Consider the following 24,675-nt stretch of genomic DNA (forward strand, 5'->3'; position numbering starts at 1 on the left):
GGCAGAGTTCCGCGCTCGTAGCGTTTGACGTACCTCCTCAGTCATCCAGGGTCGTTGGTTGCCCCGGGTGATGATATTCTTAGTGGTGCTGACGTCCTCGGTGCATTTGTTGACGTAGGCTGACACAGTCATGGCACACGCATGTCAAATCTACATCGGGGAAACTGGGAGGGAGGGAGGGAGGGAGGGCGGGAGGGAGGCAAGCAGGGAGGCAGGCAGGCAGGGAGGCAGGCAGGGAGGCAGGCAGGGAGGCAGGCAGGGAAGCAGGCAGGGAGGAAGGCAGTGTCTGTCTGTTGAGGTTTTCACCTTGTTCTTCTCCTGCTGAAGTTCTAACTGGACGTCCATCAGTTTGGCTCTCAGCTCGTCATTGGCGGCCTGAAAGGCGTCCGTTCGCTCCGCCTTGACCCGCCCTGCCGGAGCTCGTTTGGACATCTCTTACTCGAGTCTCGCCCGGTCGTCAGTCAGAGATCACAACATTTGTACCTGGAGAGCACAAACGCAGCGCTGTTTTCCACTGGCTTCGGACTCAACTTCAATCGGTACCGTAACGTACAACATCATAAACATAGATCTAGCTTGACTTATTCATTGAATAAATGCATTTGGTTCTTCAAAACTGCATCACGCAACATAGCGTGACCGAGACGGCCGTTATCCACCTGCGTGAAGTTATTTGGTGAAATGAATGAGATGTTTAAGACACCATCGTTCTGTCTCTATGTAGATGAAGGGAAATAATCGATTGCTGAAGGTCCAAAGGTGTTGTGATAAACAAATAAACATATTAGTGACATATTTGTGATAAACATATTAGGCAGGATAATCACATATGTTAACTTGACTGCCCACACTGTATTTATTTATGGTTATTTGTTAAATCGAGTACTGTTAGACATGAAATAGGAAGTGTTTAACATAAATGGACGACGAAAGGGGTACTCACCATTGTAGCTCCTGCTGGTCAATGATACGAGCTTCTTCTTGCAGTGGAAAACATACAGCCAACAAACACCGTGGAACCTAAAGGAAGGAAATTAAACATTAACATTTAGCCTCAACCAACATTCACAGATACAACGCAACGCAAACTACACAAACGTAAATCTTTTTAAACACAATGAGTTGTACTTACCGTGTACGCTCTAGACGGTCCACTTGCAAGCAGAAAATAAAGATATTTCTGTTGATAATCGTCGTGTTTGTATCCGTTGTCTCGCTCAAGGCCATTGCGCCCACAGATTTGAATTTTGGGGAGAGTTCAGCCTATTGACGTCATTTCCGCGGTGTAATACCCGCATATCTGAAACGGCAAAGTTAAGAGTAGAGTTAAATAAAGTTTTTAATCAACGCAATAATTTACAAACGTTGACCAGTCGAAATAATCGTCGAAATTTGGCGTCTGTGGCTGGAAGCAGACGCCGAGTTCGACGTTCCTCCCAAATGCCACACTCCCTCGCTTTTCAGGGCTACAAAAAAAACCATATTTTTCAAAACAATGAGTTGTAATTACCTTGTACGCTCTAGACGGTCAAGTTGCAAGCTGAAAACAAAAATATTTGTCTTGTTAGTCGTCGTGTTACTAACCGCTGTGTCTTGTTTGCCAGCATTGCCGCTTTCCTACTTCCTGTTGCAAGCCACGCCCACGGATTATAATTTTGCCGTGAGTTCCGCCTATTGACGTCATGTCCGCGTCGCATGACTGCGACGTAATATTATCTAAAACTGTTTGTGCGGCATGGTGTTGTTCTGTGCGGTATTGTGTTATTCTGTGCGGCGTCGTGTTGTTCTGTGCGGCGTAGTGTTGTTCAGTGCGGCGGCGTGTTGTTCAGTGCGGCATGTTGTTGTTCGGTGCGGCATGTTGTTGTTCAGTGCGGCATGGTGTTGTTCACTGCGGCATGGTGTTATTCAGTGCGGCATGGTGTTGTTCAGTGCGGCATGGTGTTGTTCAGTGCGGCATGGTGTTGTTCAGTGCGGGATGGTGTTGTTCAGTGCGGCATGGTGTTGTTCAGTGCGGCATGGTGTTGTTCAGTGCGGCATGGTGTTGTTCAGTGCGGCATGGTGTTGTTCAGTGCGGCATGGTGTTGTTCAGTGCGGCGTAATATTGTTCAGTGCGGCGTAATGTTGTTCAGTGGGGCATGGTGTTGTTCAGTGCGGCATGGTGTTGTTCAGTGCGGCATGGTGTTGTTCAGTGCGACATGATGTTGTTCAGTGCGGCATAATGTTGTTCAGTGCGGCATAATGTTGTTCAGTGCGGCATAATGTTGTTCAGTGCGGCATAATGTTGTTCAGTGCGGCATAATGTTGTTCAGTGCGGCATGGTGTTGTTCAGTGCGGGATGGTGTTGTTCAGTGCGGCATGGTGTTGTTCAGTGCGGCATAGTGTTGTTCAGTGCGGCATGGTGTTGTTCAGTGCGGCATGGTGTTGTTCAGTGCGGCATGGTGTTGTTCAGTGCGGGATGGTGTTGTTCAGTGCGGCATGGTGTTCAGTGCGGCATAATGTTGTTCAGTGCGGCATAATGTTGTTCAGTGCGGCATGGTGTTGTTCAGTGCGGCATAATGTTGTTCAGTGCGGCATAATGTTGTTCAGTGCGGTATATTGTTGTTCAGTGGGGCATAATGTTGTTCAGTGCGGCATGGTGTTGTTCAGTGCGGGATGGTGTTATTCAGTGCGGCATGGTGTTGTTCAGTGCGGCATGGTGTTGTTCAGTGCGGCATGGTGTTGTTCAGTGCGGCATTGTGTTGTTCAGTGCGGCATTGTGTTGTTCAGTGCGGCATGGTGTAGTTCAGTGCGGCATGGTGTAGTTCAGTGCGGCATGGTGTTGTTCAGTGCGGCATGGTGTTGTTCAGTGCGGAATGGTGTTGTTCAGTGCGGCATGGTGTTGTTCAGTGCGGCATGGTGTTGTTCAGTGCGGCATTGTGTTGTTCAGTGCGGCATGGTGTTGTTCAGTGCGGCATGGTGTAGTTCAGTGCGGCATGGTGTAGTTCAGTGCGGCATGGTGTTGTTCAGTGCGGCATGGTGTTGTTCAGTGCGTGATGGTGTTGTTCAGTGCGGGATGGTGTTGTTCAGTGCGGGATGGTGTTGTTCAGTTTGGCATGGTGTTGTTCAGTGCGGCATGGTGTTGTTCAGTGCCGCATGGTGTTGTTCAGTGCCGCATGGTGTTGTTCAGTGCGGGATGGTGTTGTTCAGTGCGGGATGGTGTTGTTCAGTGCGGGATGGTGTTGTTCAGTGCGGGATGGTGTTGTTCAGTGCGGGATGGTGTTGTTCAGTGCGGCATGGTGTTGTTCAGTGCGGCATGGTGTTGTTCAGTGCGGGATGGTGTTGTTCAGTGCGGGATGGTGTTGTTCAGTGCGGGATGGTGTTGTTTAGTGCGGCATGGTGTTGTTCAGTGCGGCATGGTGTTGTTCGGCATGGTGTTGTTCAGTGCGGCATGGTGTTGTTCAGTGCGGCATGGTGTTGTTCAGTGCGGGATGGTGTTCAGTGCGGGATGGTGTTGTTCAGTGCGGGATGGTGTTGTTCAGTGCGGCATGGTGTTGTTCAGTGCGGCATGGTGTTGTTTAGTGCGGCGTCGTGTTGTTCAGTGCAGCATGGTGTTCAGTGCGGAATGGTGTTTTTCAGTGCGGCATGGTGTTGTTCAGTGCGGCATGGTGTTGTTAAGTGCGGCATGGTGTTGTTCAGTGCGGCGTAATGTTGTTCAGTGGGGCATGGTGTTGTTCAGTGCGGCATGGTGTTGTTCAGTGCGGCATGGTGTTGTTCAGTGCGGCATGGTGTTGTTCAGTGCGGCATGGTGCTGTTCAGTGCGGCATGGTGCTGTTCAGTGCGGCATGGTGTTGTTCAGTGCGGCATGGTGTTGTTCAGTGCGGCATGGTGTTGTTCAGTGCGGCATGGTGTTGTTCAGTGCGGCATGGTGTTGTTCAGTGCGGCATGGTGTTGTTCAGTGCGGCATGGTGTTGTTCAGTGCGGCATGGTGTTTTTCAGTGCGGCATAATGTTGTTCAGTGCGGCATAATGTTGTTCAGTGCGGCATAATGTTGTTCAGTGCGGCATAATGTTGTTCAGTGCGGGATGGTGTTGTTCAGTGCGGCATGGTTTTGTTCAGTGCGGCATGGTGTTGTTCAGTGCGGCATGGTGTTGTTCAGTGCGGCATGGTGTTGTTCAGTGCGGCATGGTGTTGTTCAGTGCGGCATGGTGTTGTTCAGTGCGGCATAATGTTGTTCAGTGCGGGATGGTGTTGTTCAGTGCGGCATAATGTTGTTCAGTGCGGCATAATGTTGTTCAGTGCGGCATGGTGTTGTTCAGTGCGGCATAATGTTGTTCAGTGCGGCATAATGTTGTTCAGTGCGGTATAATGTTGTTCAGTGCTGCATGGTGTTGTTCAGTGCGGCATGGTGTTCAGTGCGGCATGGTGTTGTTCAGTGCGGCATGGTGTTGTTCAGTGCGGCATGGTGTTGTTCAGTGCGGCATGGTGTTGTTCAGTGCGGCATGGTGTTGTTCAGTGCGGCATGGTGTTGTTCAATGCGGCATGGTGTTGTTCAGTGCGGCATGGTGTTGTTCAGTGCGGCATGGTGTTGTTCAGTGCGGCATGGTGTAGTTCAGTCCTGCATGGTGTTGTTCAGTGCGGCATGGTGTAGTTCAGTGCGGCATGGTGTTGTTCAGTGCGGGATGGTGTTGTTCAGTGCGGCATGGTGTTGTTCAGTGCGGCATGGTGTTGTTCAGTGCGACATGATGTTGTTCAGTGCGGCATGATGTTGTTCAGTGCGGCATAATGTTGTTCAGTGCGGCATAATGTTGTTCAGTGCGGGATGGTGTTGTTCAGTGCGGCATGGTGTTGTTCAGTGCGGCATGGTGTTGTTCAGTGCGGCATGGTGTTGTTCAGTGCGGCATGGTGTTGTTCAGTGCGGCATGGTGTTGTTCAGTGCGGCATGGTGTTGTTCAGTGCGGGATGGTGTTGTTCAGTGCGGGATGGTGTTGTTCAGTGCGGGATGGTGTTGTTCAGTGCGGGATGGTGTTGTTCAGTGCGGCATGGTGTTGTTCAGTGCGGCATGGTGTTGTTCAGTGCGGCATGGTGTTGTTCAGTGCGGCATGGTGTTGTTCAGTGCGGCATGGTGTTGTTCAGTGCGGCATGGTGTTGTTCAGTGCGGGATGGTGTTCAGTGCGGGATGGTGTTGTTCAGTGCGGGATGGTGTTGTTCAGTGCGGCATGGTGTTGTTCAGTGCGGCATGGTGTTGTTCAGTGCGGCATAATGTTGTTCAGTGCGGCATGGTGTTGTTCAGTGCGGCATGGTGTTGTTTAGTGCGGCGTCGTGTTGTTCAGTGCAGCATGGTGTTCAGTGCGGAATGGTGTTTTTCAGTGCGGCATGGTGTTGTTCAGTGCGGCATGGTGTTGTTAAGTGCGGCATGGTGTTGTTCAGTGCGGCGTAATGTTGTTCAGTGGGGCATGGTGTTGTTCAGTGCGGCATGGTGTTGTTCAGTGCGGCATGGTGTTGTTCAGTGCGGCATGGTGTTGTTCAGTGCGGCATGGTGCTGTTCAGTGCGGCATGGTGCTGTTCAGTGCGGCATGGTGTTGTTCAGTGCGGCATGGTGTTGTTCAGTGCGGCATGGTGTTGTTCAGTGCGGCGTAATGTTGTTCAGTGCGGCGTAATGTTGTTCAGTGGGGCATGGTGTTGTTCAGTGCGGCATGGTGTTGTTCAGTGCGGCATGGTGTTGTTCAGTGCGGCATGGTGCTGTTCAGTGCGTTGACCAGTCGAAATAATCGTCGAAATTTGGCGTCTGTGGCTGGAAGCAGACGCCGAGTTCGACGTTCCTCCCAAATGCCACACTCCCTCGCTTTTCAGGGCTACAAAAAAAAACATATTTTTCAAAACAATGAGTTGTAATTACCTTGTACGCTCTAGACGGTCAAGTTGCAAGCTGAAAACAAAAATATTTGTCTTGTTAGTCGTCGTGTTACTAACCGCTGTGTCTTGTTTGCCAGCATTGCCGCTTTCCTACTTCCTGTTGCAAGCCACGCCCACGGATTATAATTTTGCCGTGAGTTCCGCCTATTGACGTCATGTCCGCGTCGCATGACTGCGACGTAATATTATCTAAAACTGTTTGTGCGGCATGGTGTTGTTCTGTGCGGTATTGTGTTATTCTGTGCGGCGTCGTGTTGTTCTGTGCGGCGTAGTGTTGTTCAGTGCGGCGGCGTGTTGTTCAGTGCGGCATGTTGTTGTTCGGTGCGGCATGTTGTTGTTCAGTGCGGCATGGTGTTGTTCACTGCGGCATGGTGTTATTCAGTGCGGCATGGTGTTGTTCAGTGCGGCATGGTGTTGTTCAGTGCGGCATGGTGTTGTTCAGTGCGGGATGGTGTTGTTCAGTGCGGCATGGTGTTGTTCAGTGCGGCATGGTGTTGTTCAGTGCGGCATGGTGTTGTTCAGTGCGGCATGGTGTTGTTCAGTGCGGCATGGTGTTGTTCAGTGCGGCATGGTGTTGGTCAGTGCGGCGTAATATTGTTCAGTGTGGCGTAATGTTGTTCAGTGGGGCATGGTGTTGTTCAGTGCGGCATGGTGTTGTTCAGTGTGGCATGGTGTTGTTCAGTGCGACATGATGTTGTTCAGTGCGGCATAATGTTGTTCAGTGCGGCATAATGTTGTTCAGTGCGGCATAATGTTGTTCAGTGCGGCATAATGTTGTTCAGTGCGGCATAATGTTGTTCAGTGCGGCATGGTGTTGTTCAGTGCGGGATGGTGTTGTTCAGTGCGGCATGGTGTTGTTCAGTGCGGCATAGTGTTGTTCAGTGCAGCATGGTGTTGTTCAGTGCGGCATGGTGTTGTTCAGTGCGGCATGGTGTTGTTCAGTGCGGGATGGTGTTGTTCAGTGCGGCATGGTGTTCAGTGCGGCATAATGTTGTTCAGTGCGGCATAATGTTGTTCAGTGCGGCATGGTGTTGTTCAGTGCGGCATAATGTTGTTCAGTGCGGCATAATGTTGTTCAGTGCGGTATATTGTTGTTCAGTGGGGCATAATGTTGTTCAGTGCGGCATGGTGTTGTTCAGTGCGGGATGGTGTTGTTCAGTGCGGCATGGTGTTGTTCAGTGCGGCATGGTGTTGTTCAGTGCGGCATGGTGTTGTTCAGTGCGGCATTGTGTTGTTCAGTGCGGCATGGTGTTGTTCAGTGCGGCATGGTGTTGTTCAGTGCGGCATGGTGTAGTTCAGTGCGGCATGGTGTAGTTCAGTGCGGCATGGTGTTGTTCAGTGCGGCATGGTGTTGTTCAGTGCGGCATGGTGTTGTTCAGTGCCGCATGGTGTTGTTCAGTGCCGCATGGTGTTGTTCAGTGCGGGATGGTGTTGTTCAGTGCGGGATGGTGTTGTTCAGTGCGGGATGGTGTTGTTCAGTGCCGCATGGTGTTGTTCAGTGCGGGATGGTGTTGTTCAGTGCGGCATGGTGTTGTTCAGTGCGGCATGGTGTTGTTCAGTGCGGGATGGTGTTGTTCAGTGCGGGATGGTGTTGTTCAGTGCGGGATGGTGTTGTTCAGTGCGGCATGGTGTTGTTCAGTGCGGCATGGTGTTGTTCGGCATGGTGTTGTTCAGTGCGGCATGGTGTTGTTCAGTGCGGCATGGTGTTGTTCAGTGCGGGATGGTGTTGTTCAGTGCGGGATGGTGTTGTTCAGTGCGGCATGGTGTTGTTCAGTGCGGCATGGTGTTGTTCAGTGCGGCATAATGTTGTTCAGTGCGGCATGGTGTTGTTCAGTGCGGCATGGTGTTGTTTAGTGCGGCATCGTGTTGTTCAGTGCAGCATGGTGTTCAGTGCGGAATGGTGTTGTTCAGTGCGGCATGGTGTTGTTCAGTGCGGCATGGTGTTGTTAAGTGCGGCATGGTGTTGTTCAGTGCGGCGTAATGTTGTTCAGTGGGGCATGGTGTTGTTCAGTGCGGCATGGTGTTGTTCAGTGCGGCATGGTGTTGTTCAGTGCGGCATGGTGTTGTTCAGTGCGGCATGGTGCTGTTCAGTGCGGCATGGTGCTGTTCAGTGCGGCATGGTGTTGTTCAGTGCGGCATGGTGTTGTTCAGTGCGGCATGGTGTTGTTCAGTGCGGCATGGTGTTGTTCAGTGCGGCATGGTGTTGTTCAGTGCGGCATGGTGTTGTTCAGTGCGGCATGGTGTTTTTCAGTGCGGCATAATGTTGTTCAGTGCGGCATAATGTTGTTCAGTGCGGCATAATGTTGTTCAGTGCGGCATAATGTTGTTCAGTGCGGCATAGTGTTGTTCAGTGCGGGATGGTGTTGTTCAGTGCGGCATGGTTTTGTTCAGTGCGGCATGGTGTTGTTCAGTGCGGCATGGTGTTGTTCAGTGCGGCATGGTGTTGTTCAGTGCGGCATGGTGTTGTTCAGTGCGGCATGGTGTTGTTCAGTGCGGCATGGTGTTGTTCAGTGCAGCATGGTGTTGTTCAGTGCGGGATGGTGTTGTTCAGTGCGGGATGGTGTTGTTCAGTGCGGCATAATGTTGTTCAGTGCGGCATGGTGTTGTTCAGTGCGGCATGGTGTTGTTCAGTGCGGCATAATGTTGTTCAGTGCGGTATAATGTTGTTCAGTGCTGCATGGTGTTGTTCAGTGCGGCATGGTGTTGTTCAGTGCGGCATGGTGTTGTTCAGTGCGGCATGGTGTTGTTCAGTGCGGCATGGTGTTGTTCAGTGCGGCATGGTGTTGTTCAGTGCGGCATGGTGTTGTTCAGTGCGGCATGGTGTTGTTCAGTGCGGCATGGTGTTGTTCAGTGCGGCATGGTGTTGTTCAGTGCGGCATGGTGTTGTTCAGTGCGGCATGGTGTTGTTCAGTGCGGCATGGTGTTGTTCAGTGCGGCATGGTGTTGTTCAGTGCGGCATGGTGTTGTTCAGTGCGGCATGGTGTTGTTCAGTGCGGCATGGTGTTGTTCAGTGCGGCGTCGTGTTGTTCAGTGCGGAATGGTGTTGTTCAGTGCGGCATGGTGTTGTTCAGTGCGGCATGGTGTTGTTCAGTGCGGCATGGTGTTGTTCAGTGCGGCATGGTGTTGTTCAGTGTGGCGTAATGTTGTTCAGTGGGGCATGGTGTTGTTCAGTGCGGCATGGTGTTGTTCAGTGGGGCATAATGTTGTTCAGTGCGGCATGGTGTTGTTCAGTGCGGGATGGTGTTGTTCAGTGCGGCATGGTGTTGTTCAGTGCGGCATGGTGTTGTTCAGTGCGGCATGGTGTTGTTCAGTGCGGCATGGTGTTGTTCAGTGCGGCATGGTGTTGTTCAGTGCGGAATGGTGTTGTTCAGTGCGGAATGGTGTTGTTCAGTGCGGCATGGTGTTGTTCAGTGCGGCATGGTGTTGTTCAGTGCGGCATTGTGTTGTTCAGTGCGGCATGGTGTTGTTCAGTGCGGCATGGTGTAGTTCAGTGCGGCATGGTGTAGTTCAGTGCGGCATGGTGTTGTTCAGTGCGGCATGGTGTTGTTCAGTGCGTGATGGTGTTGTTCAGTGCGGGATGGTGTTGTTCAGTGCGGGATGGTGTTGTTCAGTTTGGCATGGTGTTGTTCAGTGCGGCATGGTGTTGTTCAGTGCGGCATGGTGTTGTTCAGTGCGGCATGGTGTTGTTCAGTGCGGGATGGTGTTGTTCAGTGCGGGATGGTGTTGTTCAGTGCGGCATGGTGTTGTTCAGTGCGGCATGGTGTTGTTCAGTGCGGCATGGTGTTGTTCAGTGCGGCATGGTGTTGTTCAGTGCGGCATGGTGTTGTTCAGTGCGGCATGGTGTTGTTCAGTGCGGCATGGTGTTGTTCAGTGCGGCATGGTGTTGTTCAGTGCGGCATGGTGTTGTTCAGTGCGGCATGGTGTTGTTCAGTGCGGCATGGTGTTGTTCAGTGCGGCATGGTGTTGTTCAGTGCGGCATGGTGTTGTTCAGTGCGGCATGGTGTTGTTCAGTGCGGCGTCGTGTTGTTCAGTGCAGCATGGTGTTGTTCAGTGCGGAATGGTGTTGTTCAGTGCGGCATGGTGTTGTTCAGTGCGGCATGGTGTTGTTAAGTGCGGCATGGTGTTGTTCAGTGCGGCGTAATGTTGTTCAGTGCGGCGTAATGTTGTTCAGTGGGGCATGGTGTTGTTCAGTGCGGCATGGTGTTGTTCAGTGCGGCATGGTGTTGTTCAGTGCGGCATGGTGCTGTTCAGTGCCGCATGGTGTTGTTCAGTGCGGCATGGTGTTGTTCAGTGCGGCATGGTGTTGTTCAGTGCGGCATGGTGTTGTTCAATGCGGCATGGTGTTGTTCAGTGCGGCATGGTGTTGTTCAGTGCGGCATGGTGTTGTTCAGTGCGGAATGGTGTTGTTCAGTGCGGCATGGTGTTGTTCAGTGCGGCATGGTGTTGTTAAGTGCGGCATGGTGTTGTTCAGTGCGGCGTAATGTTGTTCAGTGCGGCATAATGTTGTTCAGTGCGGCATAATGTTGTTCAGTGCGGCATAATGTTGTTCAGTGCGGCATAATGTTGTTCAGTGCGGCATAATGTTGTTCAGTGCGGGATGGTGTTGTTCAGTGCGGGATGGTGTTGTTCAGTGCGACATGGTGTTGTTCAGTGCGGCATGGTGTTGTTCAGTGCGGCATGGTGTTGTTCAGTGCGGCATGGTGTTGTTCAGTGCGGCATGGTGTTGTTCAGTGCGGCATGGTGTTGTTCAGTGCGGGATGGTGTTGTTCAGTGCGGGATGGTGTTGTTCAGTGCGGGATGGTGTTGTTCAGTGCGGCATGGTGTTCAGTGCGGCATAATGTTGTTCAGTGCGGCATGGTGTTGTTCAGTGCGGCATGGTGTTGTTCAGTGCGGCATAATGTTGTTCAGTGCGGCACCTAGCACCTAGAAGGTAAATAAATAGGAAGGAAGGACTCACCGGTGACGTCGTCGCCCACGTCCAAGCGTTGTACTTTGTATTTTCATCCTTCTGACAGTGGAAAACATATAGCCAACAAACACCGTGGAACCTAAACGAATGAAAGAAAACTATCATTTGGCCACAACCAACATTCACAGATACAACACAATGTGACGTGCGGTGTTGAGGTTAAAGGTTGAGTGAAGGGCCCTCGTTTTAAACTACTTTTTTGAAAAGGAGTGGGAACAAGTAAGACGTATTTAATTTATTTATTGGGAAGTAGTAAGACTTATTAAATTTATTTAATCTACTTTTCTTCCCAGGCAAAATTTGATGTGCTGCAATTCCAAATTTCCAAAGTGAATGAAGGAATGAAATCCTTTAAATTATGATTTTGTATAAATACTAGGCATAAACACAAAATCTACGGCACAAAATGGGCAGACTTTACTTGTTTGAAAAGGACTGGTTACAAGACAGACTTTTTTAATTTATTTAATGGGAAGAAGACTTATTTAGTTTAATCGATCTATTTTTGTTCCCTGGCAAAATTCGATTTGCTGCAATTCCAAATTTCCAAAGTGAATGAAGGAATGAAGTCGTTTAAATTATGATTTTGTATAAATACTAGGCATAGACACAAAATCTACGGCACAAAACGGGCAGACTTTACTTGTTTGAAGAGGACTGGTTGCAAGACAGACTTTTCTGATTTATTTAATGGGAAGAAGACTTATTTAGTTTATTTAATCTCTTTTTGTTGCCTGGCAAAATTGGATTTGCTGAAATTGTATTTTGCCAAATCTTGACTTGAGACCTGATAGGAAGTATTAAACGCTCAGTTAAATCGATACAAGTTGGTAATAAGAGCGAGTAATGTTGGTTGAAGCGATGAATGAAGGTTAAAAGCAATTTAAATTATGACTTTGTATAAATACTAGATATTAACAGAACATCTACTGCGCAAAATGGGCAGAGTTTACTTGTTTGAGAAGGAGTGGCTTATTTAAGTCTAAGATTTATTTAATCTGTTTGTTCCCAGGCAAAATTGGATGTGATGCAATTCCAAATTTCACCACATGATGGTGCCAAATTTTGACTTCATAGGACATATTCAACACTTAACTATTATGTTCAAGGTAATCAGATTTGTTTATTATTCTAATGGCCTTTTCAAAACTATTCTGGATTACTACTTTGGATCTATTCTACATTACTTGGCAACAACATACTCTGTAACAGATTAGGCAGTATAATCACATATGTTAACTTGAGAGTGCCCACACTCAATCTACTTATCGTGATGTGTTAAATCAATTACTGTTAGACATTATTATTCTGATAATCTACCAAATCTTTGAATTGAAGAATTTGTGATTTAATTAATAGCTTGTTGTTATGTTCAGGGTAATCAGACTTGTATATAATTCTAATGGCCTTCTTTTGAAAACTATTCTGAATTACAACTTTGGATCTTATATTACTTTGCAACAATATACTCGGTGACAGATTAGGCAGTATAATCACATATGTTAACTTCAGTGCCCACACTGTATTTATTTATGGTTATTTGTTAAATCAAGTACTGTTAGACATGAAATAGGAAGTGTTTAACATAAATGTTATGGCTACTCACCGTTGTAGCTCGCTCCTGGTCAATGATACGAGCCTCTTCTTGCAGTGGAAAACTTGCAGCCAACAAACACCGTGGAACCTAAAGGAATGAAATTAAACATTAACATTTCGCCTGGACCAATATTCACACGTACAACGCAACGCGGCTACACTTCTGCTAGCGCCTCAGCTACACGTTGCTATTACAAACGTAAATCTCTTTAAACACAATGAGTGTTACTTACCGTGTACGCTGTAGACGGTCCAGTTGCAAGCAGAAAATAAAGATATTTCTGTTGATATTCGTCGTTGCTCAGTGGCTCACGGCCATCGCGCCAACAGATTTGAATTTTGGTGGAAGTTCAGCCAATTACGTCATATCCGCGGCACATGACTGCGATGTAATACCCGCTTATCTGAAACGGCAGTTAAAAGTAGTTACATCAAGTTTTCTTTTTTAATCAACGCAATCATTTACAACCGTTGACCAGAAAGAATCGTCGAAATTCGACGTTTCCCCCAAACGCCACACTCACTCGCTTTTCAGGGCAACAAAAGTACTTCTTTTTAAAAACGATGAATTGTACTTACCGTGTACGCTCTGGACGGTCCAGTTGCAAGCAGAAAATAAAAATATTTCTCTCGTTAGTCGTATGTTACCATCCGCTGTGTCTTTGTCAACATCGCCATTTTCCTACTTCCTGTTGCGAGCCACGCCCACGGATTTAAATTCTGGCGGAAGAGCCCGCCCATTGGCGTCGTTTTCGCGTATAGCAAATCCTATTGGTTGGGAAGGGGGCGCGGTTATGCAGCCGAGGGGTCCTGTGATCGGTGGGATGTAAAGTAGGCGTCGACGTCACGTCCGCGTCACGTGACCACGACGTGGCAGACGTCATATAGCAACCGCTGTTTTGTTTAGTAGACTTACAGTTGTTATGCATTGACATAATGGCGCACACTCCAAATAGATTTAAATAAATTAAATAATTCTTCTACCCACTCCCTTTTAAACAAGTTAACTCTCCCCGCGGATTTGAATTCCGGCGGAAGTTCTTACAGTTGTTATGCGTTGACATAATGGCGCACTGGTTAGCATGTCCACCTCTTAAGCATGATGTTGCGGGTTCGACGCCTGATCAATGTTAGCATGGAGTGAGCTGAAGTGCATGGCGCTGAAGATTTGAATCTTTGAAATGCGCTGAGGTCTGACGTATCAGGCAGAATGGTTTGCCATCACGTTCAACAAAAAATAGAAACTTTCCCACTCTGATAAAAACGTCCTGTGTTCATCTACATATTTTCGTTTTGCTGTGCATCTTTTACCTGCCATTTCGAGAGCCCAATTGACACTAATAGTTTACTGGAATGTGTTTGCCCATCCTACTTTGTGGAATTTCACCACATGCGCTTTTGACGAAAATACTAAATTGAACTCAAGTGAAGCCAACACGCACAACCACCCCCCCCCCCCCCCCCCCCCCCCCCCCCCACACACACACACACACCTACACACACACAAATGTTGATATGAACATAAAAGAGCCGCATGCGGTTCGGGAGTTGCGGCTTGGCCAAACCTGTACTATACAACTTTATTTGTGTAAAATTTTCACAACAGCTGTCACACAAACAAAGCGGGAAAAACCGAAGACGTGCGTGTTCCGCCCACGCTGGATTTATTTGCACCTTTGAAAAGACACCGTATTGCCGCAGATGTGGCAAAGAGTACTTTTGGGCATCTGAGACGGAAGGATGTCCAAAGCATCACGTCACCTGCTCTGGTAGGAATGGTGGTGGGACGTTGAGGTCAACCGCTTTGGGGTTGGCTGAATCTTTGGTCGCAGGATGCCACACACTTGAAGACAGAAGCAGAAAAGCAGAGCTAAATGCAAAATGTACTCACCGGTGACTCCAATTTTTTCCCCCCCTGAAGAAATGGATGGACGGGTGGCCCCGGCTGGCCGGTGGGACTCTTGTTATTCTGACCCTTTTTAGTGCGCGTTTGGGGCAACAACCGTTTTTTTGTGGCGCTCTCTTCTGGTTCAAGAGTGCCCTGCATGTGAATTTGCCTTTCCTGCCTTCTGATTGGATGAGCGCCGGTGTGACGCGGTGCCTCTGTCACCGTGGCGGGGGGTATACGTCGGCATCGGAGCGTCTGCCAACGTCTGAGACCGGCTGGCAGTGTATCGGTCCAGTAATGCCAGACGAATGAGTGACTGAAGAATGTAGCTATTTTGTCTGAGAAAAAGGTGTGCTCATTGATAAGCTTACCTGTCCTTGTTGCTTCAGCGCTGACTCCAGATCTGCTACTCTGCTTTGATAGTGACCCATTTCTACTGTCATGTAACATGGGGGGAAGAGATGGTGCAAATGGTAAAACATGGATTGTTCACAGGAATAAATTGGCAGAGCTGAAATTCCAAATTTGTCCAAAAGATGGCGCCAGACCAAAACATGAGACCAAAAAAGGGGCCAAAATAAGCTAAGCAAGTTAAAATAGAAATAAAACAGGAACACGGTGTCGGATTGTGAGTCACGCATGGACGCACAAATGTGATTTTTACTTTTTGATTTCTTTGCTTGGCTAAAAATGTATTCTGTAACAGCTTAAAGCAATATTGTTAGTCAATTCGATCAAGGGACCCGTCACTATGAGAATAGTGGCGTGACATAAATTGTTTGGAGAAGCACAAATGTGATTTTTACTTCTTGATTTCTTTGCTTGGCTAAAAATTGATTCCCTCTTTCATGAACTGTGTTTTGCAATCGAATTGTTCTGGGATTGAATGATTTTATTAACACGGGTATCAGTGGGTGAAATTGTTCGGTTTCTGGAGTGATTAAGATTTGTAATTCTATTTCATGTTTCTTCAATAAATGTCTTGTGTATATTCATCTACTTTGTTGTGCGCTGATTTGTACTGAATGTACAATCGATGGTTCGGGGTTGATTTGACAATTTGATTAATGTGCGGGGGGTTATTATGGTATAACATAGGACCGTAATAAATAAAAGTAACATCAGACAATTTTAGAGAATTGAATAACTTTCGTAGTTATTTGAGACACGAGTGAATTTCAATCCGTTTGAAAGTTTGCTTCGTCTGAATAAATTAACGGAAGTGTTTGAATCGGATTATCGGTTTGGTGTAGAACTAAAAGTAATTTAATTATTTGAAGGGCGCAGGCCCGTTTCCCCTTTTGACGGGCCGCGTAAAAAGTAACTCCGAACATGTTAGAGAATTAAATAACTTTCGTAGATATTTAAGGGAAGAGTGATTATTGAAAGAGGTGCGTTTTACACTACCATCAGCTTTTCTCTGGTCTGAAAGGAGGAGGAGGGAGGCTCCTCCTCCTCCTTTCAGACCAGAGAACACCCGAGGCTGGGTGAGAACGGGGAGGCTGCGACCCGGTCGGGGGTTGCGGGAAGGGGCGCCACCTTGATCTCCTTCTCGGCGTCGTAGTCCTCTCCGCTGGTCTGGGCTAGCAGAGCGTAGGCTCGTTGCAGCGCTTGATATTCTTGCGTCAGCTGGCGGTAGCGAAGCTCCGCCTCCTCATGCACACACCAATGCAACACAGCACTAGTACCAGAATCAGTCAGACCGGCGACAAAGCACCCGCGACGCAAAGACGAGTCCGATTCCAGGCTGAAGAGGAATGTTTGGCGCCAATACGCTGGCAGAAATGGCGGGCTACCTCTTCGGGTTCCGTGTCGGGGGTTCTGTCGGTGTGAAAAGACAAGGACGATCCGTCCGAGTCCACCAACACGTCTTCGTCGTAGCCGTAAAATGTTTCGATGACCTGCGGGCGCGGAAGCAAACATCTCTCTGAACAAACTGAAGCGACACCTCACGATGAATCGACGAGAGGAACGATAGCGAGAAAAAGGCCATTTCATCTTGCGCAACACCAAGCAGCCGCAAACAAACAGACTCACCTTGCAGGACCTCACGCTTTGTTCCTCCTCAGAGATTCTCGACGTCGGTATCGTAGCAGCAAATCTCTCTCCTGTCGACACAAATAATCCGCCTTTGAGATTCTTTGGATGCAAAGGGAACGAACGGCTCCGGCGCAGAAACAAACGCGACTCACGATGACATTTCTGACATGAGCTCCTGTCTCCAGAGCCTGAAAAACCCGTCACCGGCGATGATTGGAGGGACGCTCGTCTTTTCCAAAAGTGACAACTACAGGGTGTGTCAGGGTTTTCCAGATTATCTTTATCGTATGATTATGTTGCTTTGACTTTGACTGCAACCTGTAATAAATAATATTATTTATCCCTTATTTATCCCTATCGCTTATCCCTTCCTACACAAAGTCGTAAAACATCCCTTGCTATGTTTTGACTAGAGGTCAAGGGCTTTCTCTATTCAATCCACTCTTACACCCACCCTGTTTCTCTTAATAAAAATGCTCGTGCAGGAGCCGAGAGTCAGACTTCATTCGTACAACGGATGGACTCTCCACCTGCAGGTGTCCAAAAGAACTTACTTGTCTCCCGTGTGGTTCTTGCAAAATAAGTTGGAGCGAGCGCAACTCTAACAGGGTGCATTTTGCCACTAGCTGCCTACGGACAATGACGTCGCGCTCGCGGCTCATGGTTGACGGGCTGAGCAGCCGGGCGAGTCCGTCGTTTTCAGCGCACAGCGAGTGGCAAAGGCGCTGACAAAACGGGAGCTTTGAGCTGCTGAAAACGGCAAAACAAGTCTAAAGCGTGTTCAAACGCGTGCGCACAATGCTCCTGCTTGAAAGGTCGGAATTTAAGGGGCCAATTTTTTGGATGGCGGCCGCCGGCCAAGCTTTGGACGGAAAAGGTTTCCTGGCGACAGCGAGCGAGCGCGGCGCTGCCGTACGTGCACCGAGTCACCTGCCTGAAGACCTTGGACAAGTCGTCGATGATGTGCCGCTGCTCCACAACTTGAAGGAACTCCATTTCACCGTCCTGCTGGCCGCAACCGCGCTCCAGGTCATTGAGCGAACTAGGCCTTCTCTGTGGAACACAAATGCAGTGGACTCTGTTGGCACGCCGCCGTTGTCCGCGTCGACTTACCAAGCTTGCCATCTCCTCGTTCTCCTGGGTGACAAAGCGCACTTTGTTTTCAAGGCGACACAGCACCAGTGAGAGTTCTTCATTCTTCCTGCTCAGGCGTTTGTTTTTGTCCAGGAGTGGCAGAAACTGGCTTTCTGTTTCTCTCAGTCGCTTAAGCTGCAAGCATGAAGTGCGGGATGCGAAAGACGCACAACACGCGGGCCAGAACGTATCCATTCCTTTTGCATCGGTTTGAACGGAATCGTGGCTTTGGCTCCCAATAAAAGACATCTACCAGGCAACCGACTCGCCGCGCCGCTCAACTAATAAGCAAGCGCAATGGGTGCCTCGCTGGATGGCGCGCATCAAACGTAGCGCAAACCTTCAAGCGTGCCGTCAATAAATCACCAGTTCATTGCGCTCTTCAGAAAGCAGGGCGTTTCGATCCTCCAGTTTCCTGATGACTGCGCTGAGCTCAGCGATTTTCAGATGAAACCTTCGCGTGTCCCGATCCTCCTGAGACTGAAAACGCTCCGCAACACACACACACAACCACTCGTTCAAAGTTCAAAACTGTTTTTGTGCTACCTTCCTCCAGCAACGAACTAAGTCATGCGTACTGCAAGTGTGTGATGAGGTGGCTTACGCTATGAAGAGGATTGCTAGTAGCGCCGTTGACCCCACTTCCAGGGTAGTTTAGGCCCGCCCTTTGGGAATCCCTCAGGGCAGCGATCTGCTGCTCGGCAGCCTGAGTCTGCAGCTGAAGGCGGTGGACGTGGCCGGCCCCAGGGATTTATCCAAAACACTAACCGCTCTGTCTTTCAGCTTGATCTCATCCATCTGGATGTACAAACGGGGAGCGCTCAGGCAGGCGGGCAAACTCATTTGCCAGAATTGTGACAAAAACAAAGAGAGCAACCGGCCAATTTTTATCTTGAATCGACTAGAACACCATTGCTGTGACAAAAGCGAAGCGAGCAACCGGACGTTTTCTTCTTGTGAAATAGAATAGAATAGAATGCCTTAGGTGTCATTGCACTGCAGGTATACAACGAAATTGGGAACATAGCCACGCACCGCGCATCTGATCAGTCCTACCAGTCGGCGGATCTCCCTCTCGCAGTCTCTCTTGGTTCGGCTCAGCTCCTCCCGATGCTGGTGATGAGCCGATCGGAGCTCGGCCGCTCGGGACTGCCAGGCCTGCTGGGCCGCTGCCAGGGCTTCTTCCGCGCTCCTGGTGGAGGCGACACCGCTCGGTCTCCCGACACCGCCGCGTCTCCTCCACTTCCGCCAGCAAAGCGCCCCCGCTCCTCACCTGAGCAGACATTGCGCCACATCGGGCCGTTGAGACCGCAACGGAGCGCCGCGACGCTTACTGGGGACAAGCTACACAATACGGTAGCGGCCGCATCGGAGCCCGACGTGGCGTGCGGATAGTCAGACACGGATTGAGCGGATCACCTTGTCCATGGAGCCGTCCCTCAGGCTGAGGACCAAGGCATTCAGTCGCTGGATCTCTCCATCTTTGATTTTGATCACTCTCATCAGCTCCATTTCATGCTGCCGCAGTAATGTCTCCCTGGTAACGGCTAACTCTTTCTGCTTCTCCTCATGGAGTTTGCTTTTGAGTTCCGTCATGGCGGCGGTGGCACGGTGGTGCTCCGCCCGCAGGTCCTGACTTCTCTCTCTCTCCAGACAGCTGACCTGACATGACTTAGACAAACTTTATTGTCATCTTGTCTGCACATGGTGCATACAAAACGAAATTTCGTTGCACACGGCTTACAACAAAGTAGTGATATTGCAGTTGAATAGAAGTAACATATCCTATGAAAATATATATATATATACATATACTGTATATATATATATATATTACAAATAAGTATAAAGTGCAGCAGTGCTAATTATGCAATAGTGCAAGTAGGCAAAACAGTATTCAAGAGTGTGCAGAGGAATGCTAAACCATGTATTAAACTTCTATTTAAAGGGTTTACACAAGTTCAGTAAAGTTGGTAGTGCGAGATAGTGCAAGATAGAGGTCCGTAGTGTCATAAAGTACAGATCTGTGAATGTGTGATGCAGAGTTCAGTTTAGAGCTCAACAGTTCTAATGTTCAACAGTCTGATGACAGCAGGGAAAAAGCTGTTGCAGAACCTGGTGGACCTGCAGCGGATTGTGCGAAACCTCTTCCCAGAGGGCAGCAGGGAGAACAGTCCATGGTGGGGGTGTGATGGGTCATTGATGATGTTACGGGCACGGGACATGCAGCGCTGAGATGAAATGTCCTGAATGGAGGGAAGAGGAGCCCCTATGATCCTCTCTGCTGTCCTCACCACTCTCCTCACGTTCTTCCAATCGGAGGCGGTGCAGCCTCCACACCACACAGAGAGTCAGCTTGTCAGAATGCTCTCTATGGTGCTCCTGTAGAACGTCCTCATGATGGGTGGGGGCAGGTGGTCTCTCCTCATCCTCCGCAGGAAGTACAAGCGCTTCTGTGCCCTCTTGATCAGTGCCGTAGTGTTCATAGTCCAGGTGAGGTCTTCTGTGATGTGGACCCCCAGGAATTTGGTGCTGCTGACCACCTCCACAGCTGAGCTGTTGATGATCAGTGGAGCGTGGTGAGGCTGGTTTTTCCTGAAGTCGACGATGATCTCCTTCATCTTCTCCACATTCAGGATCAGGCTGTTGTCTCTGCACCAGCCCACCAGCTGCTCCACCTCCTCTCTGTAGTCCAGGTCGTTGTTGTCTCTGATGAGCCCCACCACCGTTGTGTCGTCTGCGAACTTCACGATGTGATTGGTGGTGAACCTGGGGACGCAGTCGTGTGGCATCAGGGTGAACAGCAGGGGGCTCAGGACGCAGCCCTGAGGGGAGCCTGTGCTGAGGGTGATGACATCAGAGGTGTTCTGTCCGACCCGGACTGACTGAGGTCTGTTGGTGAGGAAGTCTAGCAGCCAGTTGCGAAGGGGGTGTTGAAGCCCAGGTGTTCCAATTTTCCTACTAGATGCTGTGGGATGATGGTGTTAAACGCTGAGCTGAAGTCCAGGAACAGCATCCGAACATGGGTGTTCTTCTCCTCCAGGTGAGCCAGGCTCAGGTGAAGAACGGAGGAGATGGCGTCCTGAGTGGAGCGGTTTTGCCGGTCGGCAAACTGGAACGGGTCAAATAATGGGGGGAGTCTGGAAACGATGTGATCTTTAAGCAGCCTTTCGAAGCACTTCATCATGACCGGAGTCAGTGCAACAGGCCGGTAATCATTAAATGAGGTGATTTGAGGTTTCTTCGGCACCGGAATGATGGAGGCAGTCTTAAAGCACGCTGGCACTGTGGCTTGGCCCAGCGAGGTGTTAAAAATGTCTGTGATGACCCCAGCCAGCTGACTTGCACATTCCCTGAACACACGCCCAGGAATGTTGTCGGGGCCAGGGGCCTTACGGGGGTTGACTCTCCTCAGGGTCTTCAACACATCGGCGGAGTCAAGGCAGAGTACCTCCTCTTCCTGATGGGGGACAGTTTTAACTGCTGGAGTGCCGTTTAGTGCCTCGAACCTCCCAAAGAAGTTATTTAGACCATTTAGAAAGTCAGCATCAACTTCACCCACCGGGGTGGGGGAGGGTGAGTTGTAGTCTGTAATCGCCCGTATGCCTTGCCACATACTCCTGGTGTTGTTGGCGTCGTGGAAACGATCCTGAATTTTTCGACTGTGGTCTCGCTTCGCTACCCTGATGGCACGGTTCAAGTTGGCTCTCGCTGTCCTCAGTGTCTCCTTGTCGCCAGACTTGAAGGCAGAGTTCCGCGCTCGTAGCGTTTGACGTACCTCCTCAGTCATCCAGGGTCGTTGGTTGCCCCGGGTGATGATATTCTTAGTGGTGCTGACGTCCTCGGTGCATTTGTTGACGTAGGCTGACACAGTCATGGCACACGCATGTCAAATCTACATCGGGGAAACTGGGAGGGAGGGAGGGAGGGAGGGAGGGAGGGCGGGCGGGAGGGAGGCAAGCAGGGAGGCAGGCAGGCAGGGAGGCAGGCAGGGAGGCAGGCAGGGAAGCAGGCAGGGAGGAAGGCAGTGTCTGTCTGTTGAGGTTTTCACCTTGTTCTTCTCCTGCTGAAGTTCTAACTGGACGTCCATCAGTTTGGCTCTCAGCTCGTCATTGGCGGCCTGAAAGGCGTCCGTTCGCTCCGCCTTGACCCGCCCTGCCGGAGCTCGTTTGGACATCTCTTACTCGAGTCTCGCCCGGTCGTCAGTCAGAGATCACAACATTTGTACCTGGAGAGCACAAACGCAGCGCTGTTTTCCACTGGCTTCGGACTCAACTTCAATCGGTACCGTAACGTACAACATCATAAACATAGATCTAGCTTGACTTATTCATTGAATAAATGCATTTGGTTCTTCAAAACTGCATCACGCAACATAGCGTGACCGAGACGGCCGTTATCCACCTGCGTGAAGTTATTTGGTGAAATGAATGAGATGTTTAAGACACCATCGTTCTGTCTCTATGTAGATGAAGGGAAATAATCGATTGCTGAAGGTCCAAAGGTGTTGTGATAAACAAATAAACATATTAGTGACATATTTGTGATAAACATATTAGGCAGGATAATCACATATGTTAACTTGACTGCCCACACTGTATTTATTTATGGTTATTTGTTAAATCGAGTACTGTTAGACATGAAATAGGAAGTGTTTAACATAAATGGACGACGAAAGGGGTACTCACCATTGTAGCTCCTGCTGGTCAATGATACGAGCTTCTTCTTGCAGTGGAAAACATACAGCCAACAAACACCGTGGAACCTAAAGGAAGGAAATTAAACATTAACATTTAGCCTCAACCAACATTCACAGATACAACGCAACGCAAACTACACAAACGTAAATCTTTTTAAACACAATGAGTTGTACTTACCGTGTACGCTCTAGACGGTCCACTTGCAAGCAGAAAATAAAGATATTTCTGTTGATAATCGTCGTGTTTGTATCCGTTGTCTCGCTCAAGGCCATTGCGCCCACAGATTTGAATTTTGGGGAGAGTTCAGCCTATTGACGTCATTTCCGCGGTGTAATACCCGCATATCTGAAACGGCAAAGTTAAGAGTAGAGTTAAATAAAGTTTTTAATCAACGCAATAATTTACAAACGTTGACCAGTCGAAATAATCGTCGAAATTTGGCGTCTGTGGCTGGAAGCAGACGCCGAGTTCGACGTTCCTCCCAAATGCCACACTCCCTCGCTTTTCAGGGCTACAAAAAAAAACATATTTTTCAAAACAATGAGTTGTAATTACCTTGTACGCTCTAGACGGTCAAGTTGCAAGCTGAAAACAAAAATATTTGTCTTGTTAGTCGTCGTGTTACTAACCGCTGTGTCTTGTTTGCCAGCATTGCCGCTTTCCTACTTCCTGTTGCAAGCCACGCCCACGGATTATAATTTTGCCGTGAGTTCCGCCTATTGACGTCATGTCCGCGTCGCATGACTGCGACGTAATATTATCTAAAACTGTTTGTGCGGCATGGTGTTGTTCTGTGCGGTATTGTGTTATTCTGTGCGGCGTCGTGTTGTTCTGTGCGGCGTAGTGTTGTTCAGTGCGGCGGCATGTTGTTCAGTGCGGCATGTTGTTGTTCGGTGCGGCATGTTGTTGTTCAGTGCGGCATGGTGTTGTTCACTGCGGCATGGTGTTATTCAGTGCGGCATGGTGTTGTTCAGTGCGGCATGGTGTTTTTCAGTGCGGCATGGTGTTGTTCAGTGCGGGATGGTGTTGTTCAGTGCGGCATGGTGTTGTTCAGTGCGGCATGGTGTTGTTCAGTGCGGCATGGTGTTGTTCAGTGCGGCATGGTGTTGTTCAGTGCGGCATGGTGTTGTTCAGTGCGGCGTAATATTGTTCAGTGCGGCGTAATGTTGTTCAGTGGGGCATGGTGTTGTTCAGTGCGGCATGGTGTTGTTCAGTGCGGCATGGTGTTGTTCAGTGCGACATGATGTTGTTCAGTGCGGCATAATGTTGTTCAGTGCGGCATAATGTTGTTCAGTGCGGCATAATGTTGTTCAGTGCGGCATAATGTTGTTCAGTGCGGCATAATGTTGTTCAGTGCGGCATGTGTTGTTCAGTGCGGGATGGTGTTGTTCAGTGCGGCATGGTGTTGTTCAGTGCGGCATAGTGTTGTTCAGTGCGGCATGGTGTTGTTCAGTGCGGCATGGTGTTGTTCAGTGCGGCATGGTGTTGTTCAGTGCGGCATGGTGTTGTTCAGTGCGGGATGGTGTTGTTCAGTGCGGCATGGTGTTGTTCAGTGCGGCATGGTGTTGTTCGGCATGGTGTTGTTCAGTGCGGCATGGTGTTGTTCAGTGTGGCATGGTGTTGTTCAGTGCGGGATGGTGTTCAGTGCGGGATGGTGTTGTTCAGTGCGGGATGGTGTTGTTCAGTGCGGCATGGTGTTGTTCAGTGCGGCATGGTGTTGTTCAGTGCGGCATAATGTTGTTCAGTGCGGCATGGTGTTGTTCAGTGCGGCATGGTGTTGTTTAGTGCGGCGTCGTGTTGTTCAGTGCAGCATGGTGTTCAGTGCGGAATGGTGTTGTTCAGTGCGGCATGGTGTTGTTCAGTGCGGCATGGTGTTGTTAAGTGCGGCATGGTGTTGTTCAGTGCGGCGTAATGTTGTTCAGTGGGGCATGGTGTTGTTCAGTGCGGCATGGTGTTGTTCAGTGCGGCATGGTGTTGTTCAGTGCGGCATGGTGTTGTTCAGTGCGGCATGGTGCTGTTCAGTGCGGCATGGTGCTGTTCAGTGCGGCATGGTGTTGTTCAGTGCGGCATGGTGTTGTTCAGTGCGGCATGGTGTTGTTCAGTGCGGCATGGTGTTGTTCAGTGCGGCATGGTGTTGTTCAGTGCGGCATGGTGTTGTTCAGTGCGGCATGGTGTTGTTCAGTGCGGCATGGTGTTTTTCAGTGCGGCATAATGTTGTTCAGTGCGGCATAATGTTGTTCAGTGCGGCATAATGTTGTTCAGTGCGGCATAATGTTGTTCAGTGCGGGATGGTGTTGTTCAGTGCGGCATGGTTTTGTTCAGTGCGGCATGGTGTTGTTCAGTGCGGCATGGTGTTGTTCAGTGCGGCATGGTGTTGTTCAGTGCGGCATGGTGTTGTTCAGTGCGGCATGGTGTTGTTCAGTGCGGCATGGTGTTGTTCAGTGCGGCATGGTGTA

At 49.4% G+C, this 24,675-nt stretch overlaps 1 protein-coding gene and 1 long non-coding RNA gene across 11 annotated transcripts; both read right to left on the bottom strand.

The window, feature by feature from the left end:
• Positions 1 to 1,138: 1,138 nt before the first annotated feature.
• LOC125974902 (uncharacterized) lies at positions 1,139 to 12,815 on the bottom strand. Its single transcript, XR_007483780.2, has 5 exons — positions 12,691 to 12,815; positions 12,468 to 12,545; positions 10,850 to 10,940; positions 1,511 to 1,540; positions 1,139 to 1,300 (listed from the first exon to the last, which is right to left on the bottom strand). It is a non-coding gene; the product is annotated as an uncharacterized lncRNA (long non-coding RNA).
• A 1,272-nt stretch (positions 12,816 to 14,087) lies between these two features.
• Positions 14,088 to 18,645, bottom strand: LOC137840647 (janus kinase and microtubule-interacting protein 3-like). 10 transcript variants are annotated; one of them, XR_011087478.1, is made up of 9 exons: positions 18,576 to 18,645; positions 17,886 to 18,317; positions 17,499 to 17,654; positions 17,316 to 17,438; positions 16,383 to 16,453; positions 16,142 to 16,246; positions 15,885 to 15,998; positions 14,717 to 14,781; positions 14,088 to 14,300 (listed from the first exon to the last, which is right to left on the bottom strand). XR_011087478.1 is itself a non-coding variant. In XM_068652053.1 (9 exons), exons 3-8 carry the CDS (start codon positions 17,579 to 17,581, stop codon positions 14,752 to 14,754), a joined length of 468 nt encoding a protein of 155 aa, XP_068508154.1. In that variant the 5' UTR covers positions 17,582 to 17,654; positions 17,886 to 18,317; positions 18,576 to 18,633; the 3' UTR covers positions 14,088 to 14,300; positions 14,717 to 14,751. The 10 variants fall into 10 exon arrangements, 6 of the variants coding, with proteins under 6 accessions (XP_068508154.1, XP_068508155.1, XP_068508157.1 ...); XR_011087477.1 differs by having other exon boundaries at positions 15,885 to 15,995; positions 17,320 to 17,390; positions 18,576 to 18,634; XM_068652053.1 differs by having other exon boundaries at positions 14,717 to 14,778; positions 15,885 to 15,995; positions 17,320 to 17,390; positions 18,576 to 18,633.
• Positions 18,646 to 24,675: the final 6,030 nt, after the last annotated feature.

This window comes from Syngnathus scovelli, chromosome 9 (genome assembly GCF_024217435.2).
Source record: "Syngnathus scovelli strain Florida chromosome 9, RoL_Ssco_1.2, whole genome shotgun sequence".
Lineage (NCBI taxonomy): Eukaryota > Metazoa > Chordata > Actinopteri > Syngnathiformes > Syngnathidae > Syngnathus > Syngnathus scovelli.